The sequence below is a fragment of the Beta vulgaris genome, chromosome 7 (assembly GCF_026745355.1).
Source record: "Beta vulgaris subsp. vulgaris cultivar EL10 chromosome 7, EL10.2, whole genome shotgun sequence".
Lineage (NCBI taxonomy): Eukaryota > Viridiplantae > Streptophyta > Magnoliopsida > Caryophyllales > Amaranthaceae > Beta > Beta vulgaris.
The window spans coordinates 32590591-32611573 of NC_079208.1; the positions used below are offsets into that span (position 1 = coordinate 32590591).

The window sequence follows — 20983 nt, forward strand, 5'->3', positions numbered from 1 at the left end:
CGAAATTTTCGGATATCCGACATTGAACAAGTATAGATGGAGAGTACTATATAATAAACGCCTCAACCATCCAAACCATATTAAGCATTTATCACTACTTCTTTTGAACCCTTGACCCAAATTTCTACAATGTCTTATATTTGTTCACTTATTCATCTTGCACTCTTTCTCTCCTTGTCATACAACACAATAGGGGAATACCACCTTGACACTAACCAAAAACCACAAACTTATATAATTAGCATCCAAAACAACCTCAAACCCTCCACTTTTTCCAATGTTGAGGAATGGTACAAGTCCATCGTTAGAAAAACTAATTCCAATCCCGATGATTCCTTGCTTCATGTCTACAAAACTGTCTTTCATGGCTTCTCAGCCCGACTTAGGCCCGACCAAGCCGACTCAGTGAAAGCCCAACCCGAAGTCACTCATATCTTTTTAGACGAAATCTACCAACTCCACACCACAAGAACACCCCACTTCCTAGGCCTTGACACTTACCACAGGCCAATGGGTCTTCTAAAGGACTCCGACTTGGGCTCTAACGTGGTGGTTGGAGTCATCGATACCGGTATATGGCCCGAAAATCCTAGCTTTAGTGATGAAGAACTAGGCCCGGTGCCATCCCACTTTAGAGGAGAATGCAAAGGAGGAGAAAATTTCCCGCCACATCTTTGCAACAAAAAGATAGTAGGTGTAAGATACTTCTCTTCTGCATTAACAAATAACGAGTCCAAATCAGCTAGGGATGATTACGGGCACGGAACTCACACTGCCTCCACCATTGCGGGTCGAACTAAACCCGAAAATGTCTCCTTTTTCGGGTACGCTAACGGACAAATTACAGGCCTTGCACCTAAGGCAAGGCTTGCTATTTACAAGGTGTGTTGGAAGTTCGGGTGCATAGGCGCGGATGTACTCGCCGCCCTCGACAAATCAGTCGAGGACGGTGTGGACATTATTTCCATCTCCTTGGGCGGCCCTACACGACGGTACACTATGGACCCAATAGCCATAGGTGCATTCGGAGCATTACAAAGAGGGGTGTTTGTTTCAGCCTCGGCGGGTAATTCTGGGCATAGTGAAGGATCACTGTCAAATAGTGCACCATGGATCACTACCATTGGTGCAAGCACTATCGATAGAACATTTCCTGCTGATGTTATCCTTGACAATGACATCGTTCTAACTGGAAGTTCGCTTTATACCGGTGATCCATTACCAGAAAACAAAACTTTCCCACTTACTCATTTTTCATCAAATATGTCCAAGCAACTTTGCTTACAAGACTCACTAGATGAGAAAGAAGTCAAGGGGAAAATTGTAATTTGCTCGCCGGGGATGAGTGACAGAGTACAGAAAGGTGTGGTTGTGAAGAAAGCAAGTGGTGTTGGTGTTATTATTGCAATGAATGATCCTTCAATTAGCAACAATGATACATTAAAAAGTGACCCGTTTATGATACCCGGGTTAACCATACCTTTCGCCGCAACTACAAAACTTATGGACTACATTGGTAAGCAACAAGTAAAAAAAGCCACCCTTGTGTTTCGAGGGACTCAAATAGGCAGAGTATCTGCCCCTGTTGTTGCAGCATTCTCGTCTCGGGGCCCCAACACACTGTCCATATACGTACTTAAGCCTGATATGATCGCGCCAGGGGTCGACATCCTAGCTGCTTGGCCTAATAACATATCACCAACTAAATTGTCCGAGGATCCTAGGAGGTCCGACTATAATGTCTTATCAGGGACCTCTATGTCATGCCCTCATGTATCGGGTATAGCCGCATTGCTTAAGGGTGCGCATCCGGATTGGACCCCGGCTACAATCCGGTCCGCGTTAATGACTACAGCTTATAACGGATATCATGAAACCACTCCAAGACAGAACCCCAAACAGTTGACATTCTGGGACACGGGTGCAGGACATGTTGATCCTACAAAGGCGAATGATCCAGGGTTAGTATATGATTTAAGTGAAGATGATTACATTGATTTTCTTTGTGCCTCAAAATATAATGATAAGGAGATAAAAATGATTGTGAAGAGACCAGTTAGTTGTGACAAGAAGAATGTTCAATTATGGGATTTAAATTATCCAGCCATAATTGTGACATCTGATTTGGAAGATAAGATGATTTTTAGGAGTTTAACAAGCGTAGACTCTGTAACATCGAATTATACAGCTAAAATAGTGAGTCCTAAAGGAACAAATGTGATTGTTAGCCCACTTGAATTGAAGTTTAGGTCAAAAGGTGAGAAGTTAAGTTATTCTGTTAAAGTGTCGGCATTAGATGAAGGTTCTTTGCAAAGTGGAGGCTTAGGTTCACTCACTTGGACTGATGGAAAACGTAATGTCACTATACCTTTGATGGTAGCATAGATACTAAGTGTTATATTGGTAAGGTTCGTATTAAATATGCATACAATAATCTTAATAATAAGCTTTCAATTCCTGTGCACTTTGGCATATGATTATGAGATATATTGTTGTATGCCTAGTAAACAAATGGATCTGATAACTCAAAATGGAAGATGTTTTGGTCAAATTTCATCCATATGTGCCATTAAAAATATCAATTAATCTCATCAGTCTTTTAAAGTTTATTTTTTAGAATGTTTCTCACCAGGTCTGTTAAAAAAAATTATCAATATCATTATCTAAAGCAAAATGATAAATCCTACATATCAAACTCACAATCACCGAGCAATTCTAGAGCATTTGGGGAGTAAAACGCTCATCTAGGCTATCCACGTAGGATTGCCTACGTGACATCCGAGATTTTTAAAATTTTCGGGAATTTTAAAATCTTAATTAGGGTTGATTTGAGATAATTAGTGATGATTGGCGTAAGTTGTGGAATAAAAAAGGCAAGGTCGGATTTTAAAATCTCTCTTTATGTTACTAATTGTCCAAAATTTATTCTTTCCAATGTTATGTACATCCGATTTTGCCTATCTAATTCATATATGGTAATGAAATCAAAATATCAATCAAGGATGATTTATATTAATTGTCAATCAACATTAATTTCGGCCAATCAACTATTCAAATTTAAAAAGAATGCCGAAATTAATTACATTTTAGAAAGCTCCCTTTTAGTATAAATAGCACCGAATTTTCATTTTTCAACACTACTCATTTCCGTGTTTTCAATTTGCACTGTCATGCCAACTTCCTCCTCCACCTCAAAACCAATACCATGTCCTCCACAAAATATTATACAATCCCATATTCGAAAGGAAAAATGGCCCACTAAAATTGACTATTCGAATTTTTTGGATGTGGAATCTATGGTTTTAACACTATTTCGTGCAGGGCATCTATGTTTCCACGATGTGTCGGGTATGTTCACGTTTCATATCAATAGAAGCAATGAAGTTTGGGCTTATGTTGAAGATGTCAATACAACAATAGATGGTTATCATCCATATTTTGATTTTTGGAATATGATGTTGTATGATCTACAATGCCATCCTCCTAGAGCTTACAAAGTTGATGATGACTATTTTGAAGACATTGATTTAAACAATACGGATGGTTGTCTTATTAGTAATAAAGTTTTGCTCAATTATATTTGTAATGAAACGAATAATGTAGATTTGAACAATACTAATTTTTAATGTTCTTTGTTATTGTTTTTCTTTTTATGCTATTAAAGCTCCCAATAATGTCCAATGATGGAATGATATTGAAGTAATGGTCTCTACCATTAACCATTTTATTTTGAGAAATAACATGTTCACCAACAATTATATTCATCACTTTCGAAGCAATTATAATTCCATGTATTGATACTTTGTCCACCTTTGACTATATTATTGTTTCGTCCAAATTCAATACCTACCAATGTACCTACCATACTTAATTGCATTGCCTTACCTAATTGCAATAAATATAACCTAGCAAAACCGATTATATTTGGTCTATATAAAGATCTATTTGGTCTTTATATGTTCATTCCATCACCTCCCAAAAACGAATTTCTTCATTCTTAAAAAAACTTCTTATTTCATTTAACATTTCATTTTTTAGAAGTTTAATATATACAAAGTATCATCTTCTAATGGATCTAAAATGTATCAATGATGTGAAAGAAGTTAACAATGTTATGTTCGAATTCTTGGACCAATGGTCCATGGTTGATGATAAACTAACTACATGTCTTCAAAATTTAAAAAAATAGAAGAAGAAGAAGAAAAGAAGAAGAAGAAGAAGAAGAAGAAAAGAAGAAGAAAAGAAGAAGAAAAGAAGAAAAGAAGAAGAAAAGAAGAAGAAGAAGAAGAAGAAGAAGAAGAAGAAGAAGAAGAAGAAGAAGAAGGTGAGGAAGCTATGGTTACATTGCTATGATAATCTCATTTCGTAATGCTATTGAACTTGCTACCAAAGAAGCAAAGTGTACCGTTGAGTATTTGGATTCTCTTATTAAGAAGTAAAGTATGAAGAACTATTTGTTAGGTAATACTAAATTATCTAGCAAAAAATATTAACTTTTGTTTGTAATATTCGTAGTTGTTTACAATGTTAGTTTCTTATTTTCAATGTACTAATCTATTAAGTTCAATTAGTTATTATGATATATGTATTGTTCGGTTATCGTAAAATGTTTGTATTATTCGTAGTAGTTTACATTGTTAGTTTTTTATTTCCAATCTACTAACCTATTAAGTTCAATGAGTTAGTTTGATATATGTATTCTTCGGTTATGGTAAAATGTTTGTATTATTCGTAGTAGTTTACATTGTTAGTTTCTTATTTCCAATCTACTAATTTATTAAGTTCAATGAGTTAGTATGATATATGTATTTTTCAGTTATGGTAAAATATTATTCTGTTTTTCCACCAAGTACCCCCGAGTTTTCAAAAAATTCACCTGGTACCCTCCATGTTTTCAAAATTCACCAGGTACCCCTAAGTTTCAAACTAATACACGGGGTACCCTTAAATGCCCTTAATGACTAACGGCGTTAACCGCTATTAGTCATTAACCCTAATTTTCTACTTTAACCATAATTAATCCTCTAATCTTAACCCTAATCCTAACCCCTATCCCTAACCCTAAACCCTAACACTTACACTAACCCTAACCCTAAACCCTACCCACCACCCACCCACCCCCCACCCTCCCACCACCCCTGCCCCTCCCCTACCCTCGCACCGCCCTCCTACCCTACCCTCGCGCCGCCCTCCTCCCCCACCCCCCGCATCCCCTTCCTCACCCTCGCGCCGCCCTCCTCCCCTACCCAGTTCAGTTCAGCACTCCCCACCCCTCCCTTCTCATCGCGCGCCCCCAACCCTCTCCCCCACCCCGCGCCAACCACAGCACCACCACCTTCCATTTTCGCACCCCACCGCCCGCGCCGCCTGCAACTCCTTCTTCTTCCCTCTGTTTTTTCGCTGTGGGGGACTTTTTGTTTCGCGGAAATTGGAGGAGGCTGGTTGAACGGGGGTGGGGGAGGGTGCGAAAATGGAAGCGAGGTGGTGTTGTGGTGGCGCGGGGGTGGGGTGTGCTGTGGGGGTGCGAGTGTGGGGAGGGGTGAGATTTCAGGGGCTGTGGTTGTTGCGTGGAGTGCGGAGGGAGGGTGGGAGGCTGCGGTGGGGGTGGGGTTGCGGGGTGGGGGGTGGGGGTTTGCTAGGGTGAGGACAGGGGGCTGCGGGGGTGGGGTGGGTGGGGTGGGGTGGGGTGGGGGTGGGGTGGGGGTGGGGGTGGGGTGGGGTGGGGTGGGGGTGGGGCAGGGGGCAGGGGTGGTGGGAAGGTGAGGAAGGGTGGTTAGGTTTAGGTTTAGGGTTTAGGGTTAGGGTTAGGTTTAGAGGTTAATTAGAATTGAAAACAGAAAATTAGGGTTAATGACTAGCGGCGGTTAATGTCGTTAGTCATTAAGGGCATTTAAGGGTACCTCGTGTATTAGTTTGAAACTTAGGGGTACCTGGTGAATTTTGAAAACATGGAGGGTACCAGGTGAATTTTTTGGAAACTCGGGGGTACTTGGTGAAAAAACCGAATATTATTTATATTTTGTTGTTTATTTTATTGTATATCTGACAAATCAGATTGTTAAATTGTTTTTTTTTTCATGAAAAAACGGTCATAGAATGTTTGAATGACATAATAGTAGTTTATTTTGTTTATAATATGCATATATTAACTTGACACAATATAAGTAGTGATAATAGCATGTTTTCATAATAATATATATGTAGTCTTTTTTTCCGTAATTATCTTTGATTATTAACTTATGGTGGAAACAATAAGTTCTTTTAATATGGAAAACATCAATCAATCTTAATTGATTTAAGATTTTTTTATTAATCGAGTTCAATTTCATAACATATATCAGAATCATTCTTAATTTATATAACGTGATTTTGGGGATTGGCTCAATCTATATTTAATACATAAATTATTTTTTACTCTCATATTCGTTTAATATGGACAATGTCAATTAATCTTATTTAAACTTTCAATTAGTTTAATTAATTAATCATGTTCAATTTCATAACATATATCAAAATCATTCCTAATTTAAATAACGTGATTTTGGGGATTGACTCAATAGAGATTTAGTACGAAATTATTTTTTACTCTCGTATTCGTTTAATATGGAAAATATCAATTAATCTTCTTTAAAATTTGAATTAATTTAATTATTTAATCATGTTCAATTTCATAACATATATCAAAATCACTCCTAATTTAGATAAAGTGATTTTGGGCAATAATTTAATCTATATTTCATACGAAAATTAATTATTACTCTCATATTCGTTTAATATGGAAAATATCAAAAAATCCTATTTGTTTTGATTATTTTAATTAAATAATCATGTTCCATTTTATCACATATATAAAAATCATTCCTAATTTAGATAACATGATTTTGGGGATTGACTCAATCTATATTTTATACGGAAATTATGTATTACTTACATTAAGTTTACTTTATCGTTTTTTTTCAACCTTTGAAAACCATATTAATTAAATTAGGGTTACCTATAAATAAGGTTATTATGTTTATCTCTCCCTACACCATATACAAGTTAGATTCTTAAAAAAACGTGTACATTAATGTTGTATTTGTATGAGGAATGACTATTTTTCATTTTACTCACCTACTTCACCAAAAGATTTAAAGAGTTGGCATCCAAAAGGGGAACATTCTAATTTTTTTAATCATCAAGGTATGGTACTAACAATGTTTCGTTCTAGTCATATTATGTTTTATAAAGTTCTCAACAATGTTGCAAATCCTGAAGATTCTTATTCGGATGATTGGTATATGACGGAGTATGTGTTCTCTACAATCAAAGATCAAAAATATTTTAGGATTTTTATTGACTGAGAATATATGGTACTACATTTTCTTCATTGCAATCCTGCACGAGCTCATTATGTATGTCGATATCCAATTGAATAAATCAACATGAAGGATGGAGGTGTAATACCAACTACAAAAAGCATTTTGTTGGATTATTTATCAAATGAAAGTGATTAGTTGAATTGTGTTTTTTACATTGTATTAGTTTTAATTAAGAAATAATGCTCCTCTAAATGTCAATGCAATAAAAACAAAATTTATGTTTTCATTTATGTTGTACTACCAAATATATATTAGTTGTCATTTTGAACTTTGAATCTAATTGGTCAATCATGATAAATGCCATACCAACTTCTAGCAAAAATTCATACATTTTCCCTAAATAAATTCGGCTATGATATATACAAATGAACATTTTTTTAAAAGAAAATAAAATAAATATCAACATCGCAACAAAGTTACTTAATATTTCCTTAGTAAGTAATGTGTCTTCCAACTTATTCAATGCAAAAAAAAAGGTTTTAGAAAAATCTACCTAATGTGTACTTCATGCAACAATGTCATTTTCAATTTTGACCACACTTGGTCAATCCTTTTGAATGTTATATCTACTTCCACCAACATGTATTAAATTTTCCCTAAGCCATGAAAATTCGGCCATGTCCTCTATAAATAAGGCAAGTTTTCTCTTTGTGTTACCTAAAAATCTTCTATAAATAACCACTTCATCTATTATTCTCAAATTTTTCCACTTTAAGCACATCATCTTAATGGATCCTAAAATAGCTAAACATATAGTAGAAGTTAACGAGACTACTTTCGAATTTTTAGAGTTTTGGTCAACAATTGATCATAAACTTTCTAATAATGCATGTTACAGATTACGTAAATTAGAAGAAGATGAAGGAATGGTAACTATGGGTTACATTGGTCAAATTATCTATTTTCACAACTAAATTGAACTTGCTTCTCAAGAAGCAAGGAATATTGTTGAATATTATCGTGATGAATTGGAGAGAGGTGATGATTGAAGATGGTGTTTCACAATATATATTCATTTGTAGTTGGTCTTTATTTTAGTTGTGTCTTATGTTTTATTTGATTATGTATTTTGTTATTAGTTGTATTATGAACTACCTTATTGTATCTTTCTTATCATCAATCTAAAATATGTTTCGAAGTTTTAATTTATTGTTCTTATACTACTTTACAATTACGTTTTACTACAATATACAAATTACTATTTATTAACAAATATATTGTTATTTATTGAATGATAATTTAAATCATTTTATGATATGAAATTTTAAACTATTACATAATAAACGACTTTATTTATAAATATGTATTTCACGATTTTATGAATAAATAATAATTATTTTACCATTGTATACATTTAAAAATTATTTCGTATAAAAATTTTATCTCGGTTTGAAAAGGATATTAACAAAATCTTCAAGAATATTAGTTATCTTCGAAAAATGATAGGTGATTTAGAACGTATTCATCATATGCTTTAAAGGAAAAGTTCTACAAATATTTTTGAATTCCATTTGTATAATAATGTGATCTATTATTTTATTCCTTGGATCATGCTAAAGCTATCAAGTAATATATTTTAAAAGGGATTCAAATTCACATACTACGTAATTGCTATAAAGGCAAAAAATCGAGTTCAAACACAAGTCATTCAACTTGGAATCATTTTGTAATTTTTTCGTATTTTATATTCTTATTTATGAGGTTTTTCATTACAATTAAAAATGATTCTTCATCGAAGACCAATATATCGCAGTTAGCCTCGATATATATCGCAGTTAGCCTCGATATATGATAATTCACAACACGAGAACAATAAAATAATAGGTAATGTATATGCATTTATGTTGGTTCAATTCATAGTAGTAGTCAATATTCTCAACTATTGTATAAATCAATGTAATTAAATCATTTTTCTATATTATTTCAGATGTATTTGGAATTATCGTTTCAATTCGGAGTAGAGAGTTAATAATTATAGATGAAAGGTATTATCTACATAATACATATTGAAATAATCAATTTTAAACATTGCTGATATATTTTCGGATATTAATTGTATGTCATGTTATTTTTATAAAAAAAAGTTGTATAGCTATGAAGATCAAGCTCATTAGCCAATTAATTGCATTCATAAAGGAATCTATGAGTGAACCAATTTGTATTCTAGCATATGGATTATGCGTATGAACTGATGGAGGTATTGTATTTTCATATTGTTATTTTATTCATTGTTAATTTAACAATAACGATTGTTATTCGAAATTTTATTTAATTTTTCCTATGTTATTTTAGGTGCTTACTTGCAAAGTACAAAGAAATCAAATATTTATATACAATCTCGGACTAAAATATCATCTATTTTGATAAACTAGTAATGTTAAACCTATTTAATTTGAAGTTAATAATTCATCATTATCATAATTGTGCTTATTTTGCTTTAATATGTGTTAACTTTGATAAGTATGTTGTCAGGTTTAAGAACGACCATAATGTTCGAGAGAAAGCAAAGTTCATAACCTGTTGCCAACAACCAATTACACGCACTCTAAGGATAACTAATGCGAAACGTTCAACTATAGTAAATTTTGTGAAAATTAACAATGTGAGTTTAGTAATTTTGTTTATATTATCTTTTGTATCGTTACATATCAATATTTCATTAAATTATAAATCATTACAATTGATGACATTATCTTATTTATATTTTTAATGTAATGCGTGTAGAATCAACTTATTAGGCTTATTGGGAAGGTAGTTGATATTGATCTAGGAAGTTTCAAGTTGTTTAATTCATTCAGCTTATCAGTCGTCGTTACGATTGAGGATACAACTGGTACTATAAGCATTTTGGTACGTGATAAACAAATCGAGTTTTTGTTTCGGACAACTCAGTCTAAAATAATGAATCATTATGCCCAGGTATGTGTATATTTGTTGATATTGATGGTTCCGAAATATTAAAATATGTTTCAAGTTGTTTATAATGTATATTATTATGATTTTTACAGGTTAAGTAGATGAGATTACTTCGTTCTTATTTATTATCCCGTACAACAATAAGATACATCTTCATTCTTGGAAAAAATATTGCTCACACTGAGATTAGTTTAAAAGTGCACTGTGTCCAAGAGATGACCTATGTTCCATGGTCGGAGGAATGTGCCTATTTGTTTACGTAATATTTCTGTTGGATGTACACATACCGTTATTTTCATTTGATTATCTTTTTATTGTTTAAATTTAATATAATTAATAGTCTTTCATTATTATTAATATTTTTCAATTTTATTTTCATATATTGCTTTAATGTTTCTAAATGAAATATCAAACAGATATATCCTTTGTGTGTTGATAAGGACCCCCATATAGGACCTATTAAATGTATGTGTCAATTAATTAAGAAAATCGTAATGGAATGTATTATAAGTAGCCGAATTTTTTTTCCATTTTAAGTTGTAAAACTTTGATTCTTCAATAAATATGTCTTTTTAGTAAAGTTTCATTATAATGCTTTTATTTAATGAATCATCACTATTCTTTACAAAGTTACCATATTATTTGTGTACTATAATAAAACATATATTTCAGTTTTGATAATAAGGAATGTTTTCCTATTAATTGATACATTTAAAATGGCAAGTTTCATGGGGTTTTGTATATATAGGTGTATAATTTCGGAAAAAATACTTTGAGAAATCTCTTAAATTTTTTGGCAATGGAGAGAAAATCCCAAAGAAAGAAAAACATTTATGCCATGAAAAAAAGGTCAACAAATAGGCTCAATATTTTTGAAAGTATGCCTATTGAGATAACAATTAACATCCTTGGACGCGTTGCTTCATAACAGCCATTCAGTCTGTTTTGTTGCAAATTAAGGTATTTTTAAATAATAACATCTTTTTTAAAGAGGTTGTTCATGATAAAATCTTACTTAATGGCTATTTATTGTTTCTCAGTTGTAAGATTCTGAATACACTATCAAACGATGAACATGTCATGAAGAAAATTTACATTGAAGGTTTAATTAATCGTGTATCGTTGGTGAATAGTAATGCAAAGTTATTTTTCGGGAAATGCCTTGAATGCAAAAATCCTTCTGCACTGCTTCGTTATAGATTAGTAAGTCACTTTATTGTATATCTTTATTTATTTATTTTCATAGTAATTTTATATGATGATTTATCGTTTATAATATTAATAGACACAATATGAATATTTAATTAAAGCTTTTTTTAAAAAAGTTTCTACTAATTATGTTTCGAATTACAACTAAATGAAATAAAATTTTAAAAAAACAGCCATATAAACTGATGCCATAAGTTAAAGATAATTCGTATGATTTGAAGACAATTTTTCTAATATTGTTAAACTTAAAGGCTTATTATATTTTTTTAATAATGTTAATCTAAAAGCTTTCTTATATGTTTTTATGCAGATCCAAATTTTTACCCATAATAACTACAACACTGGAGTTGATAGTTTGCTCGATGCCAGAAAAGTTGGACACACTATGTCAAGTTACTTGCTAGGACTAATTTGGCTATCTTCAACCTCCGCGAATAATATAGAGATTGGTCATGATTTGCTTGAAAAAACACTTAAACGACTAAATATGGAAACTATTATTAGATGTAGAGAGATCTTACAAGAATGCTACAGACGATATGGATAAGAAACACGGAGAATTTTGCAAAGGAGCCACCATTTGTTTGTCAGAGAAAAAAAAAAGATCATATGAAGGACGACATGTGGGACATACACGATTACTATTCCGTCGCTAATGGTTATAATAGATCGAATAGTTATGATTGCAAGTGTGGATAGAGAAGTTAGATTTTTCTTCACTATGATGAAGTCTTGAAGAACATTTAATTGTTATTAGTTAATATTTTCATTTATAATAATTATAAATAAAAATTTAGAGCCAATATTGTGTATTTTTATATTATCTATATAATGTCTTATTATTGTATATGTTATTTGTATTTGATTGTATATTAACTAATTACATTTTTTAGAATTAATCTTTCATGTTTCGAATAATATATTGTAAAAGATCTGATATAAGTAATTTCTATATATGTTCGAAATTTTTAAGTTAAACCAGTAACTCTTATCAAATTATTAATTTTTGTAACTAAATTTTTTTTTAATATATAAATTCAATAACACATCCAACCACCATGTATTTATTGTAAATTGCCTTCCATAAATCTATTGAATATCCGAAATTTTACTTTATTGACATAAATAGTATCCTTATTTCAACCACCAATTCTTACCTATACTATATGATTTAAATGAACCTAATAAATTTAGTCAAACATACTCAACCATATATTTAATGTCATCAACCAACTTATTAGGTTTTTCTTTGTATGGCCGAAATTTTTGTCTCCTATAAATATGCTTATGTCTTCATTTTCTCTACTCACTTACAACTATTTCCCTATATTTTCTAAAAGCATACTATAGATACAATTTCCTTTAAGCATCAAAATATTCGTCCTCTATGGATAGTAGAATTGAAAGACAATTGAAGAATTATGTGGATGTAACTAATCAGCTTATTGAAGCGTTTTCAAATCACAAGGAGAAGATTAGTGAGATTACAGCCGAGTTGGATAGTTTAGATCGAAATGGACACCAAACTGTTGGTTACATAGCTCAAATCATGCATGCACATAATCAATTTGAGCTTGCACGTGAAGTTTCAACTGAAGTTCTTAGTGGAATTAATTGAATTATCAAGGATTAGCGTGGTTATTTATAATATGTTTTAAAATATTTTATTAATCTATTTGTGTAATTGAATGTATTAGGCTACTTATCCTATTTTACTCATTGTTGAATAATTAGGATTTTCATATCGGCTATGTATGTTTAAATTTTATTAGTGTCATCTGATTATTAATTATGCTTTGCGAAACATAAATTCTCATACGAAATACTTTTACCAAGCAATTTTGTAGTTAGAAAAAACTATTAAAAACACATATATGTTGATTAACAAAAAATCATGCAGTTGGAAATCATATTCATATAAAACTATCATTATCTAAAAATGTGAATTTATATATTGATTCGGCCATATCTCATATCATCTATTGTTTAAATCTTTTCTATAAATGAACAAATCATTTCCAGTTTATGTAATAGTATTTTTGTAAACTTTATCTATATCAATTAAAGATATTCGTTAAGATTTACACCAAAATTGGTAGAGTGTTTGTTTTTGGAAATATTAATATGTAATCACCCTTAATTAAATCCGAAAATCAGTTTCCTACACTCAAAATCTGTTCATCTATCAATCAATAGTCAAGGAATAATAATCAACCGAAATTCACTTCACTAAATTGAAGGGTGATTTGCTACCAATTTATATTCTTACCATATTATGTTGATTTTATCAACTCATACTTCCGTAATTTAAATTTAGTGACTTACTCACAAATTCATAGATAATTGAATTTAAGAAATATTGCCATATTTAATATTATTATTGATTATTGTGTTACATTATGTGATTGCCTATATAAACACAACTTTCTCACAAAAATATTGTTTATAATTAGCACAATTAAGCAATCAATTTATTTCAACACTCTTTCGAATTTTTTATAATGGCTTTTGAAAATCAAAATGAGAAGAAAATAGTTTCTATTAGTGAAATTGTTAAAGGGATGAAATTATGCACTATTAAGGTCCGAATTATTAGGATTTGGGAAAGACCTAATTTTAAAAATCAGCTTGAAATAGAAAGCATTGAAATGGTTTTATAATGGACGTTGAGGTAAATATGTTGTTACTATTATGTTTTACTAATGTTTTAAACTTCTCTTTTCAGGATAGTAAGATTCAAGCCAGCTGTCGGAGAGGACTAATTATGCAATTCACGCCAAGTATTAAAGAGGGTGAATTTAAACAAATTTCGAATTTTTGGGTTTGTGATAATGGTGCTCTGGAAAAGTCAACAAACCATAATTGTGTAATATCACTAAATTATGGATAAAAATTTGAGGAATGTCAAGTTCTTGACATTCCAAAGTTTGGATTCACTTTTGCTAAATTTGATAATATTATAACAAAGCAGTTACCGGATATGTATTACTACCTCCGTTTCCTAAATATTTTCCTTGTTACTGTTCCTACAGATACTAAGGAGGATCCATTGTGTGGGGTGTGGGGGTGGGTAAAGTAGGAGAGAGAAAGGGGTTAAGATAAATAAACAAATAAAAAAAGGTTGAAGTAGGAGAGAGAAAAGGAGTAAAATTGAATTAATAATGTAATGGTGGACCATATGATAGAGACATGAGAGGGTAAAAAGGGAAAAAAGAATTCCAAATAAGGAATAAAGTAAAAGAGGAAAGATCTTTTGGAAACGCACTTAAACGGAAAGAGGGAAGATTTTTAGGAAACGAAGGGAGTATATTGGTAAGATTTATATTATTATTAATTTGATAATTTAATTGTCGATACATAAATGTAACTCATATCTTATATTATATATTAGTAGTCATTAGATAACTCACTGGATATAGTGGTATTACTAAGACGGCTAAATCTAGAATGATGACTATTGAGTTGGTTGATACATAGTAAGTTATATTTTATCGAGTGATCTTTATTTTGTTAATTAATATTTTAAAATCCAATTTGTCATATACATATATTTATCAATATTATAATTAACTTTGATGCATAATGTCTTTAGTAATACAAGTTTGAATTGCGTGCTATGGACAACCCATGCTCACGAAATGACCCATTATCTCAACACGCAAGGAAATGATGGTTTTATAGTTATCATTATTCAATTTGGAAAGATAGCTAATTTTCACGGTTGGTATGAAAAGCACTTATATTTTATATACTATATATTAAAAGTATTAGTATAATATTATTTATATTATTCATAATATTGATGCTTCTCACTCGAACATTGCATTTTATAGGAGAGATCCGAGTGTCCACTTCGGGATATGCGTCGCGATTGTTCATTAATCAATATATTCCTGAAATTATCACCTTCAAGGATAGGTTGTATTTCCTTTTACATTTATTTTTCGTACTATTAAATTAGTATTATAATATTTGTTATATGACTTGATTATTATGATTTAATTAATATTTTTTCTTTTGGAAATGTGTAGCTTCCCAGACAGTAATCAACAAAAGAGTGGACAGTTGACCCAATTGTCTAATGACACGAACGACTTTTTAAAGGAGGAATCGATCAAGGATGTATCCAATTTGCTTGAGATAAATAAGGTTAATGACTTTATTATTTTGTTAAACTAATTGTATAAGAATAACAATTAAGTGATATATTATTTTACTAAATGAAAATATTATTATTTAAATTTAAGGCTGGAATATGTGTTTGCTTGGCAACTATAGAAGATATTGATATTCAATACAATTGGTACTATGATGCTTGCAAAAGATGTAATAATGGATTGGTTAAAGAAGGTGATGTAACTCGATGTAGGAAGGAAAATCATGTTGTGAAATCTACCATCCCGAGGTATTATACAATTTAATAATACGTTACATATTTTATGTTAGTTTTAAAGTAATGAATAATAAGCATATAACGTGCATTTTTTAGTTTGTTTTTGTTTCACATAATACTAATATAATAGGTTCAAGATCAAATTCATCGTATCGGACAAGACTGCAGATGCTTCTTTCTTAATGTTTGATAAAGAAGTATCTAAATTGGTTCGTAAGACAGCCAAAGAAATACTTGACTTGCAAGGTAAGGTTGTTACACTTAGTTTTTTTTTTGTTTAACTTCACGGTTTTTATATTATTGAGAAGTAATTATTTTTTTTATACTAAGGTCTTACATATTTGCTTTCTTATTCTTTATAAGGATGCTATTGAAACTACATTTCCAGAAGAATCCAAGTTTTTCCTTGGCAAAAGATATTTGTTCAGAGTGAAGGTTCCAAATAACAATGCAGTAGATGAAAATTCGACATACACTGTTGTAAGCACAACTGAGACAAATGGATGGGACTGTATATAAAGATTGAGGTAATTACAACTTCATTTTTTACTTGGAATTAGTTCAAGTCTTATGTTTACATTTCAAATATATATTTAATTTAGAAATTCATATGTTTGTTTTCATAGCATGACTTATATATCAAGAAGATAAATGAAGCTTAAAGTGTGAAGGATGGTGGAGGTGATAAGGTATGCTTAAAAGTTGTATGAAATATATTGTTTGACATTTGTTTTTCTATATTGTAAATAAATTAATTTAAATCTCTTAATTATTTTATGTATATTGTTTTTTTATGATTACTTCGTACTAACCTGTTTTTATTTTTTTTACCTATATGACATGTTAAATTCTGAAAATGAATCATCAGCATCTCAAATTACTCCTCAAAAGCGACTTATTAAGTTGGAAAAAAATGGAGATTTAGAGATTGATAAGTCTCCAATTGATATGCAACAATCAACTATCAAAAAGCTAAAGGATATAATGGAGGAGTATATGACACTTATGGGGGTGCTATATGAACTTTTTTAGGATATAAAGAATAAAGTGCCTCATTTTGTTTGAGGACGTTTATTTTACAATTAAAAGAATATTTTATATATTTAGTTGGACCATGTCATCGAATGTTCGAATAATTTTACTTTATAATAGTTTTTTATATTTTTTGTTATATATTTATTTTTAGAGTTTTGCATATTGATCTTATATTCTTATATATATATTTATTTCAAATACAAACATAGTAATACCACACCCAAAATTTGATATAAAAGTAATTTTTTATAAGAATAAATGAAGGTAGTTGTGAATATTTGTAGTGTAATATAGTAAGATACACGCATACAAGTTTTTATTTAAATGACGTGCAAGTAGGAAAATTAATCGCTTAAAGAAATAGTTTATTGTAATAAATGTTATTTTACATTTTAAAAGTTATATACATATGGACGTAATAAATAATTCGAAATTGTAGGTGTCATGTATGGCAATTATATATAATTATATCTCACTACTCTTTATTTATAGAAACTATATATAAGTGTATAAGTTAATCATGGATTTTATTTAATCATGGTATAATATATCTTGCAAATATATTACATATATTTTGATTTCCTTCCCCAAGTATATTTTAGGTCAAATGCCAATAAAAATTGCTTTTATAATATTCCATAATTTGTGGTTAAAATATAATAAACCACAAATAACGGAATATTTACAAAATACAATTCCATTGATTTCGGCCAATAATATGAATCAGTTATTTGTGGTTAAAACATATAAAGTAAAGTTGGTTATACAATATACTATATTGTGATCGTATAAATTAAGAAAATTATATATTACCAGAATAAAATCTTATGAAGATCGAATGATGTACATTAAATCATATCACTTGATTTCGACTGAAGTTCTTTTATATAAATTCGACATAAATAACATGTATTATTTAGGCATAAATTTTGTGTACTTATAAATGAGTTATTTATACACCTTAAATCACTTGAAATTTTACAAAGGAGAACATTTAAAGATAATTGTTATTATGGAGCCTGGAACTCGAAAAATATGTCTACTTGAACACCTTTCTAAAGAAATTGTTATTGACATTATTTCACGTGTTGGGGCTTTATCTATTGCCGATTTGTTTAGGTGCAAAATAAGGTACGATACATGTTCAACTCAATATTCATATGTTTTATAGTTTTTTGTATATCACCTCTATATTTAATATGTTATTTCTTCGATTGGACTTTAAATATCATTTAATTAAACGATTTAAATCTTTATAAGAAATTACATATATTAAATTTGGTGAAACTTAACATGTTAATTTAATGTTTTTTTTAGGTACGATTTTTTGCTCAATCGAAGATAGAAGATGGTATTGCATGTTTTGAGAAAGCATCAAATGATAGATATTTAGTGGCAAGTTATTTATTAGGCCTAATAGATTTATGTAGTAAAGGTCGAGTTACAAGAAGCTTGGATTCGAAATTATACCGAAGACACTAAGGAAGATGGATTTAAAAGGGATTGTAGAATGTCGAAAAAAAGTTCGTTCTAATTTCTCTACAATATGGGTAGATATAAGCTTTTTATTGAATCAGGATTTTTAGTATGCGAAAATAAGCAATCATATAATGTTAATAGGAATAGTTGGGAAGGTGATAATTCCTACTATGAAGTTTCGGATGAACCAAGAAGAGTGTGTGATGCTTGCAATTGTAATCGAGAACTTATGTTTTTCCTAAAAGTTATGTGTTAATTAAATTTACTTTGATGTTCATATTCTTATTTAGTTCGTTAATAAAGGATTTATTTCCTGTCTTAGAAAATTCTAATACTCGAATTTTTTTTTAAGAGAGACGTTCTATTACTTATAAATTGACTATTTGTGTATATTACTACTCTAAATAACGATTTTTATGCTATTTTTAAAAGTAATCAAATTATATATATATATAAAAAAAAATTTACGGCATGTCTATATTATAATTTTTTTTTTTTTGGCAATTCAAAGTTGTTATTGACTACCAAAAAAATATGGTAAATGTACAACCAAACACAAGAAGCAACTCAGTAGAACATGCTCTACCTCAGAAACAAACCAAGCACACACACTACAACTCCAGTACAAAATAGAAGATATAGACTACAAATGTCTATCTTCCTCTTTACATAAGCAAGCTACCCTGAAAATAATTTCTTTAACCACCTGACTACAATCTAAGCACTTGCCATTGAAAATTTTTTTTTTTTGACCCCACACAGCATAGATGGTTTCACTGAAGCACATTGTGTAAATCTTTGCCTTTCTTGTACTTCCCCTAGCTTTAGCAATAGCTATGACACACTCCTGATCAAAGGTACTGCCTGAGCTTGAAGCACCAATGATCTGACACACCCTTCTCCAAATACTAGCAAAGTAATCACACACAAAGAACAAGTGTTGCACACTTTCCTCTTCTCTATCACAAAGACAACAAATAGCTCTGCAAGGAACATTCCACTTGATAAGCCTATCTGTGGTAACCAGTTTATTTTGAATAGCTAACCAGACAATAAACTTGCTCTTTGGTGAAGCATGATTGTTGCAAATAAGTCTTTTCCAAGGAACATGCTGTTGTATACCTTGAAGGAGCTTATAGGCTTGCTTAATACTGAATTTGCCAGCTTTACACACCTCATTCCATCCTCCCAACAACTGCAAAGTCTCTCTGGTATCAATAATTTTTCGAAGTAACCAGGAAGTATTAGCAGTAATACTCACTGTATTGTAGGTAAGCCTTTTAATATAATATTCATGTACCCATTTCACCCACAATCTATCAGACTTATAAGCAATAGCCTACAGTAGCTTAAGCATTGCAGCCTTATTCCAAAGAGTCATGTTAACCAGGTTCCAACCACCACAGGTTTTAGGATCATAGAATTTTCTCCAGGCTATAGGAGCTTTCTTAGAATCCATGGTCGCCAGTCCATAAAAACTTCTGCAAATCCTTCCACCTCCTTGATTACTTTCTTTGGTAAAGGAAATATATGCCCCCAATAGTTCTGCACTACTTAGGATACTCCTTACCAATTGAAGGCGCCCAGCATAGGACGGAGGTTAGCAATCCACCCTTGAGCTCTATTTGTGATTCTTTCAACCAGTGGCTTGCATTGAGAATAAGTGAGCTTTTTTGTACTCAATGTGATCCCCAGGTACTTTAAAGGTAAAGTACCTGCTTGCATATTGCTCACTTCAATTAAATTAGCAGCTTCCTCATTGTTGACCCCAGCTAGATAGATGTTACTTTTTTCAGAACTGATGTGCAATCCAGAAGCAGCAGAATTTAGCAATTGCACTACAAATCTTTGACACTGAGCTATGATCTGCTCTACAAAAGAGTAGAAGATCATCAGCAAACATCAAGTGTGTTAATGAACTCTTTCACACTGGGTGGTAATTAAAATCAGGATTATAGCTTAGCTCTCTACACCTGCTCAAGTATTCCATGCTAAGAGCAAACAAATAAGGGGACAGGGGTCCCCTTGCCTCACCCCTTCTTAGCACTGAAAGGATGAGAAGGTTTCCATTAATCAAAATTGAATAGCTCACAGTATTCACACATGCCATGATCCAATTACAAAAGTACTAGGGAACCCCAATTCAGCCAACATGCTATATAAAAGGACCATTCAACTGAGTCATAGGCCTTTTTAATATCACTTTCAGGCAGCACCTAGGTGAGACACTTCTTCTATTATAGCCTCTTATAAGTTCTGTGGCTAATGATATATTTTAGAAATGTGTCTGTCTGGCATGAAGCCAGATTGAGATGTGTCAACAACTTCACCAATAACTTCTTGCAATCTCTTTGTAATAATCTTAGAGATTATTTTGTACATTACAGTACAACAGGCTATAGGCCTGAATTCCTTAGCCTTTGTAGCATTTTCTGTTTTGGGGATCAAAGTGATAATTGTAGCATTGATAGGCTTATGCATCCTTTCCTTCTCAAAAAATTCAGTAACTGCTCTGTATATATCATCCTTGATAATACTCCAACTTTTCTTATAGAAGAAAGAGTTGAAGCCATCAATTCCAGGGGCCTTG

The 20983-nt window shown here is 31.3% G+C and overlaps 3 protein-coding genes across 3 annotated transcripts; 2 read left to right on the forward strand and 1 right to left on the reverse strand.

Annotated features, from left to right (window-relative positions):
- The first annotated feature begins 129 nt into the window (after positions 1–129).
- Positions 130–2409, forward strand: LOC104908986 (subtilisin-like protease SBT1.5). Its single transcript, XM_010698160.3, has one exon. The coding sequence runs from the start codon at positions 130–132 to the stop codon at positions 2383–2385; it is 2256 nt and encodes a 751-aa protein (XP_010696462.3). The 3' UTR covers positions 2386–2409.
- A 13100-nt stretch (positions 2410–15509) lies between these two features.
- On the forward strand, positions 15510–16398 carry LOC104908987 (uncharacterized). Its single transcript, XM_010698161.1, has 4 exons — positions 15510–15635; positions 15734–15891; positions 16010–16130; positions 16243–16398. Exons 1-4 carry the CDS (start codon positions 15510–15512, stop codon positions 16396–16398), a joined length of 561 nt encoding a protein of 186 aa, XP_010696463.1.
- Positions 16399–19036: 2638 nt separating this feature from the next.
- On the reverse strand, positions 19037–19852 carry LOC130589526 (uncharacterized). Its single transcript, XM_057390799.1, has 2 exons — positions 19737–19852; positions 19037–19601 (listed from the first exon to the last, which is right to left on the reverse strand). The coding sequence occupies exons 1-2, from the start codon at positions 19850–19852 to the stop codon at positions 19037–19039; spliced, it is 681 nt and encodes a 226-aa protein (XP_057246782.1).
- Positions 19853–20983: the final 1131 nt, after the last annotated feature.